This window comes from Ceratosolen solmsi, unplaced genomic scaffold (genome assembly GCF_000503995.2).
Source record: "Ceratosolen solmsi marchali unplaced genomic scaffold, CerSol_1.0 scaffold7, whole genome shotgun sequence".
Lineage (NCBI taxonomy): Eukaryota > Metazoa > Arthropoda > Insecta > Hymenoptera > Agaonidae > Ceratosolen > Ceratosolen solmsi.
Window position 1 is genome coordinate 14,742,519 of NW_011948413.1, and position 23,743 is coordinate 14,766,261.

Consider the following 23,743-nt stretch of genomic DNA (forward strand, 5'->3'; position numbering starts at 1 on the left):
ATATATATATATATATATATATATATTGTAAAAATGTTAAAGAATAGAAATATTAAAGAGTATGTACAATGTGTAAAGTTTTTAATTACATATCGCACAATACTTTCACGGCATAAATTATTACATAACATTAAAATTCATTGGATCAATTTTTTTCGCTCCCCAGATAATTTGTGCTTGAATTTTTCACCGTCTTCAATGTATATTTTATTTATATTTGGCCTAGAGAGGAAGCACTGTATATGCGCAACGTATGAATTTGTTAATTAATAATATTTTTACAGAGAGCAGGTAAAATAAAAAATTTTAAATAATGAGAATGAAATATTTTATTCGAATTAAAATTAATTTTTACATTTGGATTTATTTTAATAATTATACAAATAATGTACCATTTCACTGTGGACCTTTTACGATAAATAAATATTTTAGGATTAAAATTTTGTAAGATTTTATAATTAATTTATCCCTAAATTCCTACTGATATATATCGAGGAAATACGGGAAAATTAAAAAAAGCAAATGTAAGAAATTACTTTACTTATAAATATCAAAGTCATAATTATTATTATTATTATTATTTTTTTTTAATTTAATTTCTAGATGCATTTATTAAAAATATTGTGTATGCAATTTTTTCTATAATTTCATTAGATTTATTAATATATATTAATATATTTAAGGCATTGCTTTGATTACGCAATATGATTTCCTAGCCAAGTTGATAAACAGCATATTGTTATTAATAAAAATTTTATACTTTCCTTAAATATATATGTATTTAATTTGAGAACAAAATTCACTCGATCATGAACTTGAATTTCACATTATTTTTTCGTTTTATATCCAATTTCAGAATGTTACTATACAAGAGGCTTGAAATTGCACTAAAAATTAATCACACTGATAATATATATTTCCGGCTTAGTTAAGGAAATGATATTTTATAAATGATTTATTATGAACTATTAAAGTTATGAAAGCATTCGCCTTTCTATAATGGAAATTTTATATCATTATTTAAAATAATCTTAGAATTATATTCTTATAAGAGTTTTTGGTTAAAATATTAGTTAAATGTTTCGTTAAAATATTGTTAAGAAATGCCTATGTATTATTTCGTGAATTAAGCTCAATATGTATACACTAAGAAGAACGTTATTAAATTTGAGACTGATTTAATTTCATAATTTTTCTCTTATTAATTAATTCGTTTGATTAAAGGATGAATCTTTAAAATAGATATTCATAGCTAATCAATTGAAGTAACATGAATGCAGTAAAGAATTGTTTTCAGTACTTTCCTTTATAATTAAAATATCTATTAAAAGATTTATTTCTAATTATAATTAATTAATAAGCCTTGATATGTTTTTAAAGTCATACGTACACGTATGCTATATATATACTTTATGAATGAAAATAGATTAGCGTACTAGGTAAACTGGTGTTCTTGGTATCAAATCGAACGCTTTAAACATAATTGGCATCGGTAAAGTGCAATAACAACTGTACATATACAATGTATTGACATATATATGCTATGAGAAATTGATAAAATTTTAAAACTATATTGGTAATAAAAAAAGCATTTCAATATATGATTAGAAGAAAATGCAGAAACATTTTGTATAAATTTTTTCGTATTGTTTTTTATTGCTGCATTACGAATGTTCATGTATCGCAATAATAATTTTATAATTGTGAACCTTGAATGTTCCTAATAAGTCTCTTTTTGCAAAGCTGTGGGCAAATTTGAAATTCGTAAGCTACATTGTTATTGTAAGGTTGTATGCAAATTGTACGTCGGACTCTATGATTGTGATTCACAATTTGACTCTCAGTAATTATTCACCAAAGATGACCATCTGATAAACATCGTAGACTATGTTAAACTGAGATTAAATCCCGTAAGCTTATTTATGATAGAGGAAAATATTGCCTTTTGTAAAAGTTGAATTGTACTATAAAACAATTCTATATATATAAAATAATTCTGGTAATAAAATTGTATACTTGATAAGCCCTCTTCTTGTTTCTAGAATTTACGTTTCTTAGCGTATCATTAATTTTATTACAAGAATTCAAAACAATTTAAATACTTCATATATATACATATATATATATAAATAAATATATATATAGGCATATCTATATCGTTATGGAGTATTGCAATGGTGGCGACCTGTCGAATTTCATTAAGCGAAAGAACCAACTGGATGAGAACATTTGTCGAAAATTTTTACAGCAGCTTGCACTTGCAATGAAGTACTTACGCGACCATAATGTCTGCCATATGGATTTGAAACCTCAGAATCTTTTACTTATCAAGAGGCCAATTTTAGTCCTCAAAGTTGCAGGTATGTTATAATGTTATTTTCTTTTCTTTTCCTTAGTTTATCGTCGTCTTCTGGGTGACTACTCTACTTTCTAGTTGTGTAGTATATAGACAATGGATTTATGCCTATTTTTTTTTTTCTTTTTCACCATTTAATTATCTTTAACGTAACTGAAAATAATTTAAAATTTATCTGTTTATTATCGAATATTAAATTTCCTACACGTATTATTCATATTATAAATTTCATAATATACGTATTTAATTGATTTATTTTCTTTACTTGAAATTCAATATCTTCGTTCAATTATTTCTGATATGGCTTTATTATTATTCGCAACGTATTCGTATTTACTCCATACAGTTATAAAGTATCCAAATTAATGCACGCTATTGATTTCATATTTAAATTTTTGTAATCGATATAATTTAAATAAATAATGTACATTCTGTTTTTGAATATATGATTTATATAATATAATTTTTAAGTTGCGTATGTCGTTTGCTATTGCGCTGGGGACAAACTATGGCATGAATTGTATAAATAAATTAAAATTAGAGAGAAATTGTCGGTTGTTTTAAATAAACTATTGTATTGAGAATAATCAAATCATTATATTAAATATGATATTAATTATATATTATTAATACAATAATTCCTAATAATAGGTAAATCAATTTTTAAATAATTAATGCAAGGCATTATAATAACTATTGCACATATAGTTATTACATTATTTAATACTGTAAATCAATAAACACTGTGTTCTTTAAACTATACAAACGTAATTTTAATTTATGTATCTTTCTTTCTGGCTTGATAAATATATTTGTCACTAATTTATAAAAAAAAGAAAAAAAAGATAAAGAAAAGTTGTATATATTTTTTTCAATTTGAAAATACCTTTATCTAATCTATTAATATATGTATTCTATTTATTCAGTAGCTCGTAGATGTTATATTGGAAAAAAAATATCATAAATCTAAGTTGCGAGAAAGATGAGACGAAGCAAAGTATTTCTTAATTTGATGCAATTACACATTAGACTTTAGAGTTAAAAGAATTATGATGTGATGATTTGTTTAATGTTTTTACCTTTTATAATCATTTATTATAAGAGAATGGCACAATCTACACAGCTCTATAATCAATATTAATTTTTTTTCCGCTTGTGTTTATCGATATTTTAATTACAGTTGATAATACATATAATCAAGTCACTAGATTCAGGAAAATTAAATGCATATTTTACCCTGTGAGTTTATCATGTATTAATCGTTATTCATTGTTCATGATTTTAATCAAGATTTATCACTGAATTTTTTAATGCAAATATTATTATTTATTTCAATCAAATTGAAAGTTTTCTTAATCAAAAATAATTAAATAATATTCGTGAATGCTATGTTTAACGAAGTACGTTAAATAAAAAGCTTATTATTATTTTTTACTTTGATAATACTGTTTAAAATGTTAAAAATAATAACCTCAACATTTCATATAAAATCCTTGATAATCAAAATAAACAATACATTTTCTTATTCAATGTTTATCGTGTTTTTCATTGTTATTATGATTTTATGACGTTCTATCATAATTTTTTTCTTCATAAAAATGCATTTGTGTGTATAACAATGGCCTATTTAATTTTACAAAAAAAAAAAAAATAACTACCAAAGGTCATATGAATCAATTTTGACATCTGGCACGTAAAAAATACAATTCTGATTCTTATTAACTTATTATTTTCTTTATTGTATATATGCAACTCTAAAAATCTTCAACTATTTGCATTTACTTAATTCACTTCAAATTTCAAATATCTAAACGTGATTATAAACGTGATTAAGTTTTAATAAAACAGAGACTTAGTTATTATTAACATTAATGCAATATTGGCGATAAGTATGAACTCTTCTTTATAAACGCCTTAATTCCTTGAAACTTCTTATGCTTTTACATTGAAATTTTTACTTTATATGACTACCAGTACTGATATTATCGCTCTCTAGTATTCCAGGGCTGTTAATTCATGTTTGGCTGTCGTTAAGCCTTTAATTCTATCTACCGAACAATAGGTCTTAAAAAGTATAAGGGTATGAAACAATACTTATACCGTCGCATTACCAAGTTTCAAATACTTATGATGGCTCTAGTCTAAGAGATACACTTTAAAAAAAATATTGCGGTCGCATGCATATCTTGCAGACTTTGGTTTCGCGCAATACCTCAGCACCACCGAGACGAGGTTTGCGGTGCGGGGCTCGCCACTCTATATGGCTCCCGAAATCCTCTTACACCATAAATATGATGCCAGGGTGGACCTGTGGAGTGTTGGCATTATCATATACGAGTGCCTTTTCGGTAAAGCGCCGTACTCGAGCAACAGTTCTGCTGAATTCGCCAAGAAAATCAAATACATGAAGCCAATCGAGGTGATTCATAATCTCTTATTCAAATTTCGTTTTAGTATTGTAAACTTTTTCATTCAAAAAAGCCTAATGGTGCACTTACACTTTTTCATATTTTAAATAGTTCTAGGCATTGCTTATATCCGTTATTTGTCCTAGATATGCAATATATACATTTGCGCATCCTAGACTATGTTTAATATGATTTAATGGATGTTTTACTCCTCTACGTACTCGCTTGATTGAAATTAATAACTATTTTAGCACTGAAAATAATTTATTTTGAAATTTATAAAATAGGAAAGTTTTTAAATAAAATTACTTTTGTACATTTTATTGCTGTATAAATATGTTGGCATAGATATGTGTACATAATTGTATACACAAATAGCAGATAAATATATATATATATATATATATATATATATATATAATGTCAAAAATAAAAAATATCATTTCATTTTATATATTGACAATGTTTGACTTAAAAAAAAATATTAATTTCTTATCAAAGTAAGTAAAAATAATATATTTGAAAGGTTTATAGCTTGTATTATATTATTTATTATTAAAAATTGGGTTAAAAAATGGAAAGGCACAGAATTCGGAAACTATTACTAAGGCATTGAATTATTTCATCATCCTAAAAATTTCTTTTACTCTTTGGGTCTATCTCATTGTCAAAATATATTTTATAACATAAAAATCTTTGTAGCAAACATGTTAAAAACTGAGGGACCCAGCAACGTAGAAGTAATACTACTTCAACCTATAAAATTCTTCTATGGCCTTTGATATTCAGTATTCTCTTATATTACATCAATGTTCATTGAAATTATTATCGAATTAAAATGAAATAAATATATAAATCAAACATCTTGAAGGCCTTTAGAATGAATAAATGAAGTATGAATATATATATATATATATATATACATTTCATTAATTTCTAATCTCTTTTTCACTATCTCTTAGATTGACAATTTATATTATCTTATTAAAATGCAGATTTTCATTTAAGCATTTAAATATATTATTCTTGTACTCACCTTACAAAGGTACAGTTAATAATTAAAGTAAATCCGTCAAATCTTATATTGTTAAATTGTAAATAATAAATTGAAAGAAATAAATAATCTAAAAAAAGATTTAATTGATGTTTTATTAATAATATCGTTTGATAATCAAGTAAAGTAATCCTAAGGTATTATCATTCATTTTTAAAATATGTCATTCATAAGGTTTGTAAGATCTTATACATTCAAGTCATTGTATTATCATTTAATAAATTGTAAAACACACTTCGGAACGTTTATACATTTATATTAAGTAATTAAATAAGAAGAATCTTTTATTGTTATAAATTAAAAATATTGTGTAATTGTATGTTAAAGAATAGATTTTCTTTTTATTCATTAAATCTATATATAATATTAAAAAGAAAAAAGTGTTACTTTACTTTTAATAAAAACAATACATTAATAAAAGATTATGACCAACTTATCAATTATGGAAATTATATAATATCTTTATAAAATTCTTATTTAGTGATTAAAATTTTATTATCGCACTTGTTTCTTATATAACTACATCTTTTCTTTTAGTTACATTCTATATCCAAATCAAATCTTTCAATATCAGACAATTTTTAATGACGTATTTAATATATTTGTTATGTTATATTTAATATGTTTGTTTCGTTATTATTTATTTAATTATTTTTAGTATAAAATAGTTTAGTATATAATTTTTTTTATTAGAATAAATAGTTAAATAAAAAATATTACCGCATGTAACTTTCATATGCTCTGTCTTTCCATCATGATTATTTAGAAATAAAAATTGTTTACATTTGCTGCGATTTTGAGCTTATACTTAGAATATCACGTCCCCTACTTTTACATAAATATCATCATTCATTATAATATTAATTTATTTACTAATTAATATTTATTAAATAACTGAATAATGTTAAATTAATAAAACTCCATACTTGAAAGTATAATAATTGCATAAATAATGTATAATAAAAACGGAGATATTATTAATTATATTTAGTATATAGAAAATGATTTATTATTTTTATTACTTTGAATTATAAACTATTTTGATTTAAAAATTTTAATTTAAATTTATATTTTTTACGTATACAATTACAATTCAAATGTAACAAATATTCCCGCAGAGTAGTGAAAAATTCATATATAATAGTAATAAAATTATGTCTTTCAAAATGATATTAGATTCTAATCAAAATGTATTTAAGAATTTTAAGTCAGAAATATACATCAGTGTTTTATTAAAACATAATATATGAATGATAAGTAATATTTTTTTAATTTTCATTATCAATTTAAACTTGTTGATTTATTTTTATTAGAATTATCCATGAAATATTTTAGTTATGCCCTAATCTATTAGTAATTGAAATTTAAAATGTTTCTTTTGCGAACGTAACTACATTCATATGCATAAAGTATATTTTTGCATTAGTTTATGTTAACTAATTGATAATTAAGTAAATTAAAGATTCTGAAAACTGGAATATTCGGATAACTTATTTTTTATTGCAAATAATTTTTAGATGCGTATAGTCCAAGTAAAAAAGAACGATAGATGTTTGGTATTCATGAATTTTACTATAAAATGTATTGAAATTCAAATTACTTACCGAAGAAATGAAAAATAATTTTTACGAACTTACTATAGAAATACAGTTGTTGTTGAAAAAAAAATCACAGTTGAAATATTAAGAAAAGAAACCTTAATACTATAAATGTAAAGAGTTATTTTAAAGTTAGAAGAGAATTATGAAAAAATTTTAAACATTTCTTTTTCAATACTTTAAAATAAAAATCTTACAAATAAGTCGCAGTAAGTAAACTAACTGTACATATTATATTATAAAAGTTAACAAATTTATTAGATAAAAATATTATATTTATATATAGTTTAAAGGAAAACATATAACCCATCACTGATCATTTATTTAAATGAAAAATAATAACAAATCTATTATATTTCTATTATAATTTCAGTAATAAAATTTGTGTAATGCTTAAAATACATATTAAAGAAAGCATTCTATTTGTATGGTTAATTAAATTCGAATACTCTGTGTATAAATTTAAGATTTAAAAATACAAGAACTTTCCTCTATTTTAAAATTAGATAAATATTTGTCAACTCTTTTGTAAAGATTAATTTTGTCATACTTTTATCGCCAAAAGTATAAAAACAGTATAAAAAATTTTAAAACAGTAAGAGATTCAAAAATATTTTTTAGAAATACATTGAAAATTGTATATTTGTTCAAATCTTATGCAGAAATTTAATTATTGATAATTGTTTAATAATATAATAAAATTTTATAATACAAACGTAATATTCCTTGTATTAAATGATCAAATTTAATTAAAAATCATAAATACTTTTCTAATCTTCTTAGATATACACAAACATTCAAGCTATTTTTACATTGATCCTATCAATGGTTGAATATAGTCTTATACGAATATATATGTAACGAGGCAAGAAGTATTCAATAATACATTTCTTACGTTCGATTTACCGGTATAATTCCGTCCAGTGTAGCTACCGAAGAATTGTCACATATCCACGGAATGTAAAGACCTGCTAACGCGGTTGCTGAAACGTAACCCCGATGAAAGACTGACTTTTGACGAGTTTTTCGCGCACGACTTCCTGGACCTGGAGCATGCACCCACAAAAGATAATTTCAACAAGGCTGTCAGTCTTGTGCAGAAAGCCGTGGAAATGGACAAGCAGAGCTGCCAGAGAGAAGCTTGTCACTTGTACTGCGAGTCACTTAGATACTTCATTCCAATTCTTACAAGTAATTGTATTTTGATTTGGTATATCCAAATTGAATTATTTCATTGATCACGGTGCACTCTATACTTACGATGCATCAAATTATCATTTATAGGGGTAACTCTTTTGATTGACAAATGTATTTTCAAATTAAATTTATTGGATTTAACATTACTATTTTTAATAGTCAGACTATAGTGGAATATTTTTTTTTTTTTTTTTAACTTTTTATTTAACATATACAAAATTTATCTTTCATATTAAAATTTCATATTCGATATTAAAAAAATGGCTGGTCTAATATAGATGTTAATGTCTATGAAATTTCTTTTATTTTATTTACTATTATTATATTACTGTTAAAATACTAAGAAAACTAAATATCTGTGTTGTCTTGTATTTTACAATAGAACATAATGAAACTAATTTAAATTTTAAATAGTCTAATGTAAAGTTAAAAATATTTTATTAATATATTATTAATATATATATATATATATATATATATATATATTATAAGCAAGACAAGAGATGTGCAATGGTTAATTTAAACTAAATATTTTTATTTTAATCACAAAAACCACAGTGTCTTTGAATTACTGAGTAATACATTAGATTTGACTTTTGGATATATATTAATATTTTAACTTATTATTAACAAATTTATACGTTCAGTGATTTACTGTCATAGAACTATAATTAAAGTTGCCGAATTTGTTATTAATGTAATATAAAAATTTTATTTTTATTGGATAAATTTAAAACTTTTGAGATAATGAAAAAATTTTTCATGGATATGCAAACATTTTCAAGCAATAAATCTTGTTTCAATAAGACATAAAAAAAACATTAATCATAAAATTTTACAGCTATAAATTATTAAATTATTAATTATTAATTATTAATTCATTAAAAATATGGTATAAATATAAATGAATACATTATTAATATGCAGACAAATGATTAAAATTATACACCTAAAATCATTATGCTTGTTAATATGAGAAATGCTAATCTAAATTAAAATTTTAGATCTTTTTCATGTAAATATGATTATGCATCCTAAGATAATATGCGATTGAGCGTAGTTAAAACTGTAATAAAATTTTTGTAAAATCAATCGCCAAGTAATAGAATTATGTCTTTTAAGCGCATTTCATTTAACGAAATAAATATATTGGCTGAGCAAATTTAACCGAACCAATATAAATTCTAGCAATATATTTATATTTTTGAAAAAACAAATCGTTTCTTACATTTTTCATTGTCGATAATTTTAAAACGGAAACCTGCTCGTTAGACGAGGCTGATTTTCAGAAAAAGCAGATGCTCAGGCTAAAGGTGAATGAGTACATTGAACGTGCGAAGCAGCTGAAGGACATGTACATGGAGGCGGACAAGAGGAGGTTCAGGATGACGCCCGGCGAATCACTCAACTCTCAACCCCTTTCAAGATGCGACACACATGAAAGAAATACAGCAATCAACTTTCAAGAATTATGTTAGTACGCTATTCTCTCACACAGTCTCTCTCTCTCTCTCTCTCTCTCTCTCTCTCTCTCCTCACCTTTGAATTAAGACTTCTTTCGATCCGATTGCTAAGCATATACTTTACTGATGAAACGGTAGTCTTCATTACTAAATTAATGAGTAATTTTATTTAAATGTGCATGCAACTGAACATAATTTTGCAAAACGAAGGAGAAAAACATCATCTATAAAAAGTTCATTAATTAAGACTAAAAGTTAGCATAACGAAGCTTGTTTATTACTCTTAGACGATCTTATCATTTATTATGGACCATTAATCAATTGAATAAATAGTAAATTAGCAACATTGACTTTATGTTAATAAAGGTCAATATATGGCAATTCTATAAACTTTTATTAAATATAGCATTAAATAATTAAAGTAAACAATACACGTGAAACTATGAAATTCACCAGAGCATTTGTGTTCGTTTAATATTTTTTCTTACAAATTCTCCAAATAATCTAATTAAATAATAACTCTTTTTAATTCCTCTGAGAAATAGTGCCGTATACACGTATAATGCATACAGTAACCCTCTTTCGAATTGGAAGATCGTTAAATAAAGAAATTTTATAAGCTATTTGTTTTATTAAACGTTTAAGTGATTTACAGCAATATCAATTGGCCAAATATCTTATGGAAATTAACAATGTCAACATTATTAATGTACAATAGACATTATTCTAAATTTTTCTCATGTAACATTTCAATTTAATACATAAGGCTTACTGCATAGTGTAAATGAATGTGCCAAAACATGACAAAATTAAAGAAATAATTATGGATGATCTGTTAAAAAAAATTACTCTACCTTAACTTACGAATAGATACGAGCGATTATGACAGAAAGAAATTTTACAAGTGCTTATACTTATGCTAAATGTATTAAAAAAAAACAGATGAAAGCTATTTTTGCGACATTAATGGATTAATTCGGAAATTAGATGCTTTGAATACTGTATTTTGCCCCATCCTTCCCTTCCGCCGGATGCTTGAACAGTGCAGCGTATGCGGAAACGCAATTAGGTTAAAATTTTTTCTACCTAATACGTGTTGCTTGGCACTTTATGAAATTGATTAAGTATATAAAATATAGATATAACGAGAATATGGTTTCAAAACTGATAAATTTAATTCAAAGTGAATAAGATTTTTTGATATTATAGCATTGATCTAAAATTTGGATAGTGTAAGAAAAAATTTAAGCTTAAAAATTGTTTTTGTTTTTGTTTTTGTTTTTTAATTCTTGTATACAAAAATAGAAATAAAAATTTGTTTATTGTTTATCGTGAAGTTCTTTAATTTTACGACAGCTTTTGATATCCTAAATATTGCAAAAAATATTGCATAATATTAAATAATACGTAACGTTACACACATATTGATTTAAGTGGCGATAGATATTATTTTTCAATAAATCTTTAAATAATAATTATTTACTCGCTTTCATATCGTTCGCTATGAAATCGCGTTTTAAAAAGACCGGCAAATCTTTCTAAGACGCAACTACTTTCATTTCTCTCGCAAAATAACATTTTCAATTGGCATTCAAGGTTTTGTTTCTCTATTTACAACCGATGGTCATTAACCAAAAGCATCCTATTTTCCACGGAATCAGGTAAGCTGAGCAGAAGCACATTGGCGATGCCTTCAGCCCTGGAAATAGGAGAAATTGCTGAACAGTATCTGGCCGAGGGCAATTACGAGTTAGCCATGCAAAAGTTTCAGTCCAGCCTGAAAGTCCTTGTCCCGTTGCTGAGAAAAGAGCCGCCTGGTCGCAGGAAAGATCTTCTTTCCAAACAGGTATTCTCGATTCTGAGACATACGGAAACCAGCTTTCCTTCTCTGTTCTTTCAAATTCAACATTTCTTTACCCGATTTCCCTGATTTAACAATATTTGTGTAGATTACCTTGTCTATATTTTATTTCAATGCTTGCGTTAGCTCCCCTCTCATCCACATCGCCCGTATGCGTGTACTAATGCGCGGATGGCAGCGTGGGTGGGCGGGTGGCAAGCGAGCGAGGAGAGGGGGGGGAGGAATAGGATCGTAATTTTGTTATTACGATGATAAAACTTCCTCGTCAGCTAAATTTGTGATTTCAACGTCCTTACTAAATGAAAAATAAGAAACGCATATTATAGGTATTAATAATGTTTTAGCCTACATTATCATGATATACATTGCCAAATGTAATTACGTACTGACAATTTTTCTACAATATTTACTCGACTAAAACGCTTTAATTGTACTTTGGACGATAAAAAAATTGTAACGAGTTTATGCACCTTTCTATATTCCATTAAAGAAAAAAAACGTGTTATGTAAGCTCTTTCCAAAGATCGATATAATCCATTTCTTGTGCAAGGGTTTATACAATGAATGTTTTCTACTTAAATAATATTGTTTTTAATTAAATTAACTATTCGGATTGTAAAATAGAAAATATATTTCGCACCGTTGTCTAACGAATAGAATAAGATATTAAAATTTTGCTACTAAACTAAAGTACATGTTGAATTAATTTTAATCTATGTTAATTTCTCAAGAAAATTAAATTACATTATCGTAAATAAAGTTTTAAAATAAATTATTCATTTAACTGGTTTTTTCGCATTTGGATATTTTGTATTATAGAATAAGTTAACGTGTAAACTAGAAGTAATACAACAGTTTTATAATTAATCATATTAAATATTAAAAATAAAATAATAATTATTAATGAAATTTCTTTATTAAATATATTTATTGACTTGTTAATCTACAAAAAAATGAAAACGATTTTTCAATGCAAATTTATTATGGTTTTAAGTAGATTAAAAATAATGTATAATGAAAGCTTTTAAATTACGGAATATTAATTATATATATATATATATATATATATATATATACACATATATATTTACAGTTTTACAATGAAATGCAGGTAATATGGGAATTTTGTCTTTACGAAATTGTTCGACTCCTTTAATTGTTTATACAAGCTCAAATATTCATTCTAACCTATAAGAATTTCAATAATATTATATAATTAATTTATTACACATTCCAGAAATTAATTATCTTTTTATCGCGTACAACTCGTTTCTTTATCCTAAAAACAGAAAGCATTAAAAATCAAGCATCTTTGAAGTTTTTTATAATCTTCATGACATTCTTATATCTATCCATTTTCTAATTACGTAAGCTCTTAATTAGCTATTCGTGCACTTATTAAGGTCTCAAAGCTTTCGAGTAGTTTAATACCAAAATTAAAACATTAAAATACATATCATTTTATAAATAAAAGAAAATAAATATCAAGTACTTTAATTACACAGGTATTCAAATGGATGGAGGAAGCTGAAAGCACTAAGAGCCTTCTCATGAGTAAAGATATGGAGAAAATTGCACAACATGCATCAGAATCTCAGGAGTTGTGTTCATTACAATAAGTAAATACAATAAGCTTTATTTAATCTTAAATACATTTTTAGTTTAATAAAAGAAAATTTTTTTAAAAAAAATTTATATTTCGTTTTTAATTACAAAACAATGTTAATCTTAAGATCCTCATACTAGTGATAAAAATATTTTTAATCGGTTCTTATTGATTTCAATTGTTAAATTAGAAAAGTATTTTTAATACAATTTCTTATTATTTAGAAAAATAAGAAATAATGTATATATCTTCAAAAGGTTCCAAATTACTATTAAATATCATCTACTTCAGTATAAACTATGTGCTTAATGTAGTTTAATAAATTCTCAACTTGATGACATCATTGTCTTATTACGTAATACAAATGTATGTTACGTAATTAAGACATTAAGATTAAGTTGTCTCTATTTTCAGCTTAAATAATGTAAATGATAATATATATGCATTGGGTATTTATCCATATATGTAACATGTGTCTGTGTGTACGTGCGTGCGTGCGTGCGTGCGTGCGTGCGTGCGTGCGTACGTGCGTGTGTGGGCGCGAGCCCGGGTGTGTGTATAACCTTTGTGTCTACGATCGAGAGCGCGCATACCCATTCGCACGCACGTTTGAACACACACACACGAACGCATATACAAATATATATCGATGGTATCTCCTTTTAGATTGAACGCAAAGAAGAGTGCAAAAATCTAAATTTTATGTGTGGGTTAAAAAACAAAAGCAGAAGAAAAATAAAAAGAGAAAACAAAATTTTGGAAAACTATTTTGAAAAGCATTAACATAGAGTCTCTCGCTCTCTTACTAAAACCTGTTTTATAATATATAACAGACTTTTTCCCAAGATGGCCGTCGAATGCAACAATATTATAAATATACTCTGAAATAAATAAAATAAACAAATAAGTTTGTTTAATTACGTGTCTATGGTGAAGCTCGTATGTGATTTGAAGTAATTAATTCCGCGACACGTGCAAACAATATTTTATAATAAAAGCAAATTATCCAATGTTTTCCGCAACTTTATATACCGTGTGGAACTGAAGTAGCGTTCGGACGGGGAAGCTTTGAAATTTTAAAGAATTTTAAAAAGACACCCGCATTACGCGAACGAATTGTTTATAATGAACTTTATAAAGACGTTAAAAATAAGTAAAAAATAAGTTAAAATAAATTAATAAGTTAAAAAATATTTTCCATAATTTTTAACATCATTAAATATGTTTTTTTATGTTGGTCTGTATAATGAGGTAGGTATCGCACGTAATTGCTATTTGTAATTTCCCCTTAATTTACACGATTATTATAATTTGCTGATTTATACGTCTATAGGCAACTAACTAATCAAATTAATATATTCAGATATTAAATGACATTGGAGTATTATATCGAGCTTCGAGGATACTTTCGAAATATCCGTATAAGCTAATGAACAATGCCATTTCCGTTTTTTTTTAAATTTCACAAAATACTATATTCTTCTACCGAGTGTCCCAATTTCGATTTTCCATTTTTCATCTAAATATTAACAAAAACACATTATTGAGTGTTATTTTCAAAATTGGTAGCCTAGCGACGAATACTATCGTAAAGGCTTATTTATCCAAAGACATGGGTAAAAGATTGTAAAATATAGCCCATCCGGAATACAAAATCCTTTGTTCGTAGTTCCATGGCGTCCCTCAGCTCAAAACGTGGCGCTAGTGTCATCACTAGCGCTTATATACGCACAGGTCAATGTAAATGCTCGCGGCACCGACTTCCGGTGCGCATATTGTATAGTCTATACATAGGCACCTAAGAGCCAACCTAACCTAACAGTCTAACCAATACTCGCACCCTCTCGCACCCTCCTAAACCCCCCCTCCCCCCGCAACCCTCGCCCGAACCAACCAAAGCGCGGCCGACCATTAGCAGCTCCACGGATCGTCTCATATATATGCACGGCGACGCACACCAACAGCATATCTCCGATCAAGGCCTCGTGGAAATTTTCCATTCCCAGGAAAGAGAGAGAGAGAGAGAGCGAGAAAGCGCTATTAGAGAGCCGCCCCTCTTTCACGTTTCCTCTCTCTCCCCCCTCCCCCCGGGTCGGCCCCACCGAAAGCCGCACACGTGACTGTTTACACAAAGCGAGGCTGACCCCCACCACGGACCGAAATCGCCCGTCGTCGCTAGTTCCTGAATCCCCCACCACATTGTCGTACGCCCCGACCGGATGTGCGACAACGTCGCAAACCGTTAAGCACATACATATGGCGCACAGCCACGGGGGTGGGGATAGAGCCTAGAGCGAGAGCCACCGCATGGGGTCGTTGGGGGAGCGAGTGAGCGAGACTCACCGAGTCAGTCGGGGGCTCGAAGAGAGCAAGGGGGAGGAGAGAAGTGGCAACGTTCCACATTCAAAATCCTAAGGCCTGCCCCGGCGAGCGCGAGAGAGATCCCAGTCTGCTTGTCCGCTGGCTCGTTGGTTCGATTCTACGTACACGTACGTGCATGCGTTAACCGAGCGGCGCTGCTCCTCCTCGCCACCGCCACCGCCACCGCCACCACTGTCGTCGACGCCGTCGCCGTCGCCGTCGCTGCCGCCACCACCGCCGCGACCGCCGCCGCTGACACTCGCAACATGTATGTCGTCGTACCGCGCGCGCAACATTACATAGTGTACGAACGCACGGACGTTCGGCTGCGCAAGTGAAGAGGGAAGAAAAGCCGGCGACCCTGCACTCCCCTTCGCGCGCGCGCGCGCGCTCCCTTTCTCAATTTCTCTCTCTTTATCTGACTATCTCTATCTCTCTATTTCTCTATCACTCTATCTCGCTCTCTCATCCTCGCTTCCTTATGCCTTCATGACATGGAAAAGCAGCGGGGCACGTGAAGAAAGAGCGAGGGGCCGGAGTCGCCGGGGAAGGTGTGGATGCATACCGAGGGCTCGGGGATAGGAACGAGCCGTGGCTGCGAGCAACGCATCGCGCTAGAGCGATTGTGCGTAGACACGCGAGTTCGCGCGCGCTTGTGTTTTGTTCGTCGAGGGCAATACATATCGGCGCGGCGCCGCAAAGTTCCGCAGGGCGGCGAGCCTCGCTTATGCAGTTCCGTGTGTCATAACGCGATAAATAAAAGGACGGTTGCCCTCGTGCGATGCGAGTGCAGCCGTGGAGTCGTCGTCGTTGACGCGGGCGGAGTGTGCGGCAAGTAGGCGGCGCCAATTCGTGTGCGTGCGTGCGTGCGTGCGTGCGTGCGTGCGTGTGTGGTGTGTGCGCGCCAGTAGCGCAGGCCCGGTTCACGCAACGGTCTCGATGTTAAATGTCAAGAGAACGCCCTCGGGGATGGCCTGCTGCTGAGTGCAAGTGCGCCACGGGCCTCGAGAAATTATGTGCATGGACGTCCAGACGAGCGAGAAGATGGGAGACAGGAGCAACATCGAGGAAGACATACAGATAGTGGAAGCGCACGTCGACAAAGGTACACAGACGCGTGCACGTACGGGCGGCGAGAGTTCGCGGCCGCCCTAAACGTTCACGGGCACTTTTGAGGTTACGTCGGAGCCTCCCTGGCTCCTCGCTCCTCGCTGAGCGTCGCGCGCCTCCGGCCTCTTACCCTTTCCCACTTTTACCCACTTTTCCCCACTTTTCGCAGAGCCGTCCGCGTGTCTCGTCCTCCGAGTGTCGTGTTCCTCGAGCGCGCGCTTTCGCGCAAACGCGTGCGCACGAGGGAGAGAAAGAAGCTGTGGTAAAAAGGCCGGCAACGAGATGGGAGAGGACAAAAGGGAGAAAGAGTCGTTTTTAAAGTGGTCGTAGTCATGGTCGTAGTCATAGCCGTCGTCGTCGTCGTCGTCGTCGTCGTCGTCGTCGTCGTCGTCGTCGTCGTCGTCGTCGTCGTCGTCGTCGTCGTCGTCGTCGTCGTCGTCGTCGTCGTCGTCGTCGTCGTCGTCGTCGTCGTCGTCGTCGTCGTCGTCGTCGTCGTCGTCGTCGTCGTCGTCGTCGTCGTCGTCGTCATCGTCGTCGTTGTGTTATTGTCGTTATCGTTTGTCTCTGGGCCTCGAATTGCGGGCCAAAAGAGCCCCCCCCCATCCCCGTCCCCAAGCAAAAACGCGTGCGCTTTTTCACACCTCGCGACTTGGTAATGTCGGCAACGGACTTAGGTGAAGCCCGGTAAGGTCGGTGTGCTCGCGGAATCCGAGATAATGCCACTGCTCTGCCCTTTGGCTCGACTGTGGCTGTCCATATTCTTTTATTGGCCAATGGATCGCGCGAATGGGTGTCGATCTCGTACAAGGAAGCGCTCGCTGCCGATACCATTTCGGTTGAGTTTCATAACGGGGCAGCGACCAGACGCGACGATACGTAAGAAATTCCATGTGCGTCAAGACGATTGACTGACTTGACGAGCCCTTTTTCTGCACTTCCCTTGCTCCAAAATCAGAATTCATTGGATGGCCGAGGAGGCGGTGGTGCGCGGTTTGTTGTAAGAGGGGGGGGGGTGGAGGCAGTAGGGTCGATGACATAACGAGCCTGCCTGTCTCTGCCCAATAGCCTCGAGTTGGTGAAGCGAGGAGGAGGAGGAGGAAGAGGCGTAGTAGGCGTAGTAGGTGGAAAGGAGAAGGCAATTCTTTGGCAATTATCCTATTATTAATTTATCTGATTTCGATAATTGTCCAACTTATTGCTATTTCCGCGATGTCCACTATGCCCTGTCACTACTACTACCACCTTTTAACAATAAGTTATATATCATTCGGTGTTGGTCGGTTGGAGCGTTACACGAGGCGTACACGAGACTTGGCGTAGCTTTAAGGTTGGCTACATGGACAACTAACTCGGTATCAACTTGCAATATGCTTTTATTTATCCTTTCCAGACGATATTTGCGTTGATAAAGTTGGGATAGAGTTGCCGCGCGGTCTTAAATTGCGCAAACATGGTTATTAGGGGGAGCCCGATTTTCGGCGCCATATAGATATTGCAATTAAAATAGTTTTTATTGGCTCGGTCAGTTTGAAAATGAAACGAGAGTCATGGACACTTCGAATGTACTCTAATTTTTTCAATTGAGCATGAATTAATTGTTAAGGGAAACTCGAGATGATTTCGCTTTGATCGAGGGATGAGTTACACGTGCTCGCTATTTAGGCATTCCCTAAATAGTTTATGATAAGGCCAGTGCGCGTTTGTAGGTGCGACTGCGAAAATTAACGATAAAATGCAGCTTGCCGATGTCAGCAATCTTCACAATTTTTTCGTCTTTCTATATTGCTCTCGTGATTACTATTGTACACACATGCATATATATATATATATATATATATATATATATATATATATATATATAAAAAGTTGATGGTAAGAAGTATTCATAATGAATTAATCCGGCATTGATAAGAGAGCAGAATTATGGCATTCTTATGCATTATTATTACATTGCGGCATAGTGCATCGGCACGCGACACGTGCATAGTTGTAATATCAATTTTTGTCGTAAAGGTATGCAATTTCTTTAGAAAAAAGAGTATCTCGTGTTACGGAAGCGCCTGTAAATAGTGGCCCAGCTGTAGCTTCGAATATTCTTAGATGGTATAATATAACCTACGCCGCGCCATCTATTTAAAGGGATGCGCGTGTAAGAGCGAAGAAAGGAAAAGGAAAAATGAAGAGAAAAAAGCATTGTGTAAAATACGGACTCGTCACCATATATGTTCCATATAAGATGATCGATGTAAAAATTTCGCAAATATCTTATGGATCCGCCATCCGCGCATTCTAAGGTAGATAAATGCTGTGATGCAAATTGCTCGACATAACTCTACGTACACGAATGGGCGATTATTATTACTTGGAAAATTCATAAAACCCTATTGGTTGGGAAATTGGCTTTCGAGTGCACGCCTATGCCATTTATAGGTATATCTAAATTCCCAGTTAAATTGCCAAGGAAGTATTTTTAATGTGCGATTGTAACTATAAAGGACAATCGAAAAGGGAATCTATTGTCAAAATAAGGAATTACTTGCTGATGACCATTAGAATAAGGATTATAGCAATTATGGCAATAAAGTAATGAGTTGTGTGTAGCTCATTTATGGCCTGATATTACAAACGCCCGCAGAACATATATATATATATATTAACACCTGTTATTTATTTTCCATTAATCGGTCATGTTTTTAAGACATATATATATATAACTTAAATATACATATAACTTAAAAGCTGCATTTTACAATATCTCATAACGGATCATAATAAATATTTAATCGGGGGAAAAGCGGTTAGTAATGTCGTTTGTAAGGTCATTAATTTGTACGTCAAACGTTTGGCGAAAATTTTCCAGATTTACAAGTCCGTAAAAAGCTATTTTGAGAAAAAGTTATGGCACTGTTGTGGCATTTAATGTTTAATGTGCCTGCATATAATTACCCAAAAACTGGCCTATAATTTTAAAAGAAAGAAATAACCGATTCGTTTACGTTTCATTGGGCAAGATTTGCAAAATAAAACATTTATTTTAACATACCTGGTCAAAGTTTTTTCTTTTTTTTTTTACACTTTATAAAGCTCTCGATTAATCTAATTAATTGATTTTTTATTCAATTATCCGCTGTAAAGCATAAAATTTAAATACTATATTATGAATGATTAGCGGCGAAATAGTATTAAACTATGCCGACAAACTATTGTAATTACAATTATTCTCCCTTTAATATATTTTTAATAATATGACAGTTAAAGAAATAAAATATGTGATAATTGCAAGCAGGTAAATAAACAACAGGACTTCCATCGCGACGATAAATACTACTGTTCTTATTTATTTTATCTTTATTATTATTATTATTATTATTATTCATATATATTAACGATAATTATTCTTTCTAGTCCATAATAATTTTTGTAAAATAATATGTTAATAAATTTACGTAAAAATTTTGAAAAAGGAGACTATACTGAAATTTTAATTTTCATAATAATTTATCTTGAAGTCGTTTAGAAATTAATGGTGTATTTACTTAAAAATATTATACGTAATATTATATACCCGTTCCATGTAAAACGATCGTCCAATGCTTTTATATAATTCTACAACTTTTAATTTTTATAGAAGCTTTTAAGATAGTCGAAATTATTTTTAATAATTCTGCTAAGCGATTACTCGTACAAAAAATTTAGTCTAATTTTGCGTAACATTAAAAATATAATAAGAATACGTATGTTGAATCACCGCATCGGACATTTAAATTCATGTAAGATATATCTGAGTTTACAAGTTAGATTACATGATTATGTGTAAACGACACTTTACTGTTGACTTTTTACGACTGTTTATTGTCTCGTCGATGAGTATAATATAACACGAATAATTTGTGATTTCATTTGAAATCAGTAATTTTTTTTTTTTTTTTTTGTCTATATTTTTTGATTGTTGAAGAACATCGTGTACGAAGGAATCATCCTGTATGCGAATAAAGTTCGTATTTATTCCTTATTTTCTATTTATTTCATAGAGTATAAATATAAAACGGAAACAATTGGTGCTCCCAAGTTTTATTCGGTAAGAACGTCTCATCGTTATTAAAATTCAAATTGACAAATATGAGGAAAATAATTTACAATAGTTGCTATTCAGATTTCGCAATAAATACGAGAATTCAATGTATTTTGACGAATATTTTGAACGTAAATCGTTATTTCTTGTATCGTATATTTATTAATTACAATTTTTATGATGTTTGATTATTTTTATGTATTATTAAATTAAACGATAAAGCTATTAGTATTGTTTTTTTTTTCTTTTTTTCTTTTTTTAAGAATTGTTATAAAATTATGTTTATACATAATATTATTAGAAATACTTGATTTACTAGAATTAAGCATTATATTATAATTAACTATTATGTATGATAATCATCGATTTTATAATTGCAATTTATACTTTAATAAAGTGCTCAACAGTAATTCTAGTATTGTTGTAGTTATCGTAAATTGATGTATAATAAAGGCAACTGATAACCAACACTTACGTTTTCATTGATAAAATTGTAGGAAATTAATGGTTTAATACCAATGCATTAACTATTATTACAAAAATAGAATTTCTCAAATACTTTATTAAAAAACTTGTAAGGTTTGAAATTAAATGGTCCTTTTTTTTATTTTTCGTATTTTATTGTTTATAACGGCAGTAGCATAAATGAAATTCACCTAATAAACTGAACGTTGAATATTTATAATTACAATTATATTTGATTGTTGCTCGATTCAAGTTAAGACATACATTCCAAGCTACAAAATAATTAAACGATTTATATACATTTTATTCCAACGTTTCTACAAAAATCAATATGCGATTATATACTACCAATGATGTTATAATTTTCAGTATTATTAATGTAATGACAGTACGTAAAAAATTTTCTAATCGTAGTTTATCGACAGCATTATAATTCATTTTTATTGATTTTTTAATTTTTTTTTTTTTTTTTTTTAATTTTTATATTGAGGCGTGTGTACCTTCCGCGCGGAATTAATGAATTGTTCTTAACTTCAGGTACAGGTATTCGTTAGGTATTTATAATTTAGTCGATTCAACCTGTAAAGGCCATGAAATTTAATATTTATTTATTATTGATATTTAGCTAACAATCGTCATTATTATTGGTTTTAATTTCGTTTATAAATATCAAATAATGCGAATAACCTTATGTGCAACATTAAGTGAAAAATATAACGGTTATGGACACTCCTTTTATACGTTTAATAATGCAGGATTACACTACAATTGTTATTATTACTTTGACAATACTCTAATAATAGGAATCAATCCGAATATATAAATAATTCATCTATCGATAAGGCAGTAAGTTTAAGTTTGACTTTAGTTATTAGTCTGGTATAGTTAAATAAAAAAAAAATATATTAGGCGAATCGTTGAACAAACGCACCTTTAATGTAACTCGGTGATTAGGTTAATGTGCCATTTACACAACACAAAATTCCATTCTGCAAAGACAAATATTCACAGTATTAACTTATTCACAAAAATACAACGTAGACATTTTAATTGTATTGACATAAAAATTCGGGCTTTTAAGGTGACTCTGGCTTCTTTTTTTTGAGATCTTGTAACGACCTCAAACTGTTAACTGGCCCCATTAGTTACTTATTGTATCTTTCAATGTAATACTTAAATTTCAACTATTATAGAAACATATCTAATGGAAAGAAAGAGAAAAAAGAAGAAAAAACTTGAAATGGCCATGCAATCCTAATTCTATCATAAAATTATTGAAAATTACCTGTAATTACAACGATACTACTATACATTTAATTGAAACAAATTCCAAATAAAAATAGGAATTTATGGAGAAAATATTTAGAAAAATGATGATCAAATTACTGGTAATACGCTACCATGAGTCATCCTAGCTTTACCATTATTTGTCGCGTGTTAGTTGACCAATCGTTGAAACAGAACCTGAGTTTCCAATACAACTTGGATTCGCGCATGCGCGGACGTGCACCGTAATAAAGAATAATAGTATTATCCAGGATTTTCAATGGGAGTGCTTGCTATATACCTATGCGAATTAATCCCATATAAAGCTACATCAAAATGGATGTAACGAATAACCTATTTCGATTAACGCAACGTCTACATTGTCTTTGCAATATAATCGCCCCCCCCCTCCCCCCATCAACGCTGGAATTAAGAGTCCAGAGCGATGCCGAGGAAAAAAAAAAAATATCACTACACACGCTGCCCACCATATTTAATATTTATTCCATCCTCGTATTCGAATGCACGGCTCGGCTGACAATACCTCGTGTGGCATGGACTAGATTCGAGTACGCCGGTGCTCCCACTACTTCTACTTCTGCGCCACTACGTGAGCTTCAGCACCACACACGGCATAGCCCAGGGATTTGCGCGCGCACGACTAGAGGCACACATGCACGCATCATGTCGCGCAGGAACCGACGTATACCCAATACGGAGTGAAAAGTGTGCGTGCGCGTAAGATAGCGGGGCGCCAGTACCACCAGTGCCTACCGTATTCTCTCACGCACACATAGTCGAGCGACTCGTCGGCTCGCGCCAGTACCTGGCTAAAGGCGCCCGAATAGAGAATGTGATGTAACAAAAGAGGTAATTCACGAGGCGAGCCGAGGGCTCCCGAGCCGACCTTCGGACAATCGGTATGA

At 31.0% G+C, this 23,743-nt stretch overlaps 2 protein-coding genes across 3 annotated transcripts in view; both read left to right on the plus strand.

Annotated features, from left to right (window-relative positions):
• The window catches only part of Aduk (unc-51 like kinase 3 homolog Aduk), a 17,415-nt gene extending 3,819 nt beyond the window's left edge, over positions 1-13,596 (plus strand). The window contains exons 3-8 of one of the 2 annotated variants that reach the window (XM_011506298.1): positions 2,146-2,360; positions 4,549-4,775; positions 8,346-8,607; positions 9,886-10,086; positions 11,738-11,922; positions 13,443-13,596. In XM_011506298.1, coding sequence (XP_011504600.1) covers positions 2,146-2,360; positions 4,549-4,775; positions 8,346-8,607; positions 9,886-10,086; positions 11,738-11,922; positions 13,443-13,556 — 1,204 coding nt within the window. In that variant the 3' untranslated portion in view covers positions 13,557-13,596. The remainder of the gene's footprint in view (positions 1-2,145; positions 2,361-4,548; positions 4,776-8,345; positions 8,608-9,885; positions 10,087-11,737; positions 11,923-13,442) is intronic. The other variant, XM_011506296.1, reaches the window with a different exon arrangement.
• Positions 13,597-16,360: 2,764 nt separating this feature from the next.
• The window catches only part of LOC105367546 (uncharacterized), a 39,589-nt gene continuing 32,206 nt past the window's right edge, over positions 16,361-23,743 (plus strand). Inside the window, exon 1 of the mRNA XM_011506299.1 lies at positions 16,361-17,009. Within this exon, the coding sequence (XP_011504601.1) occupies positions 16,919-17,009 (91 nt within the window). The 5' untranslated portion in view covers positions 16,361-16,918. The remainder of the gene's footprint in view (positions 17,010-23,743) is intronic.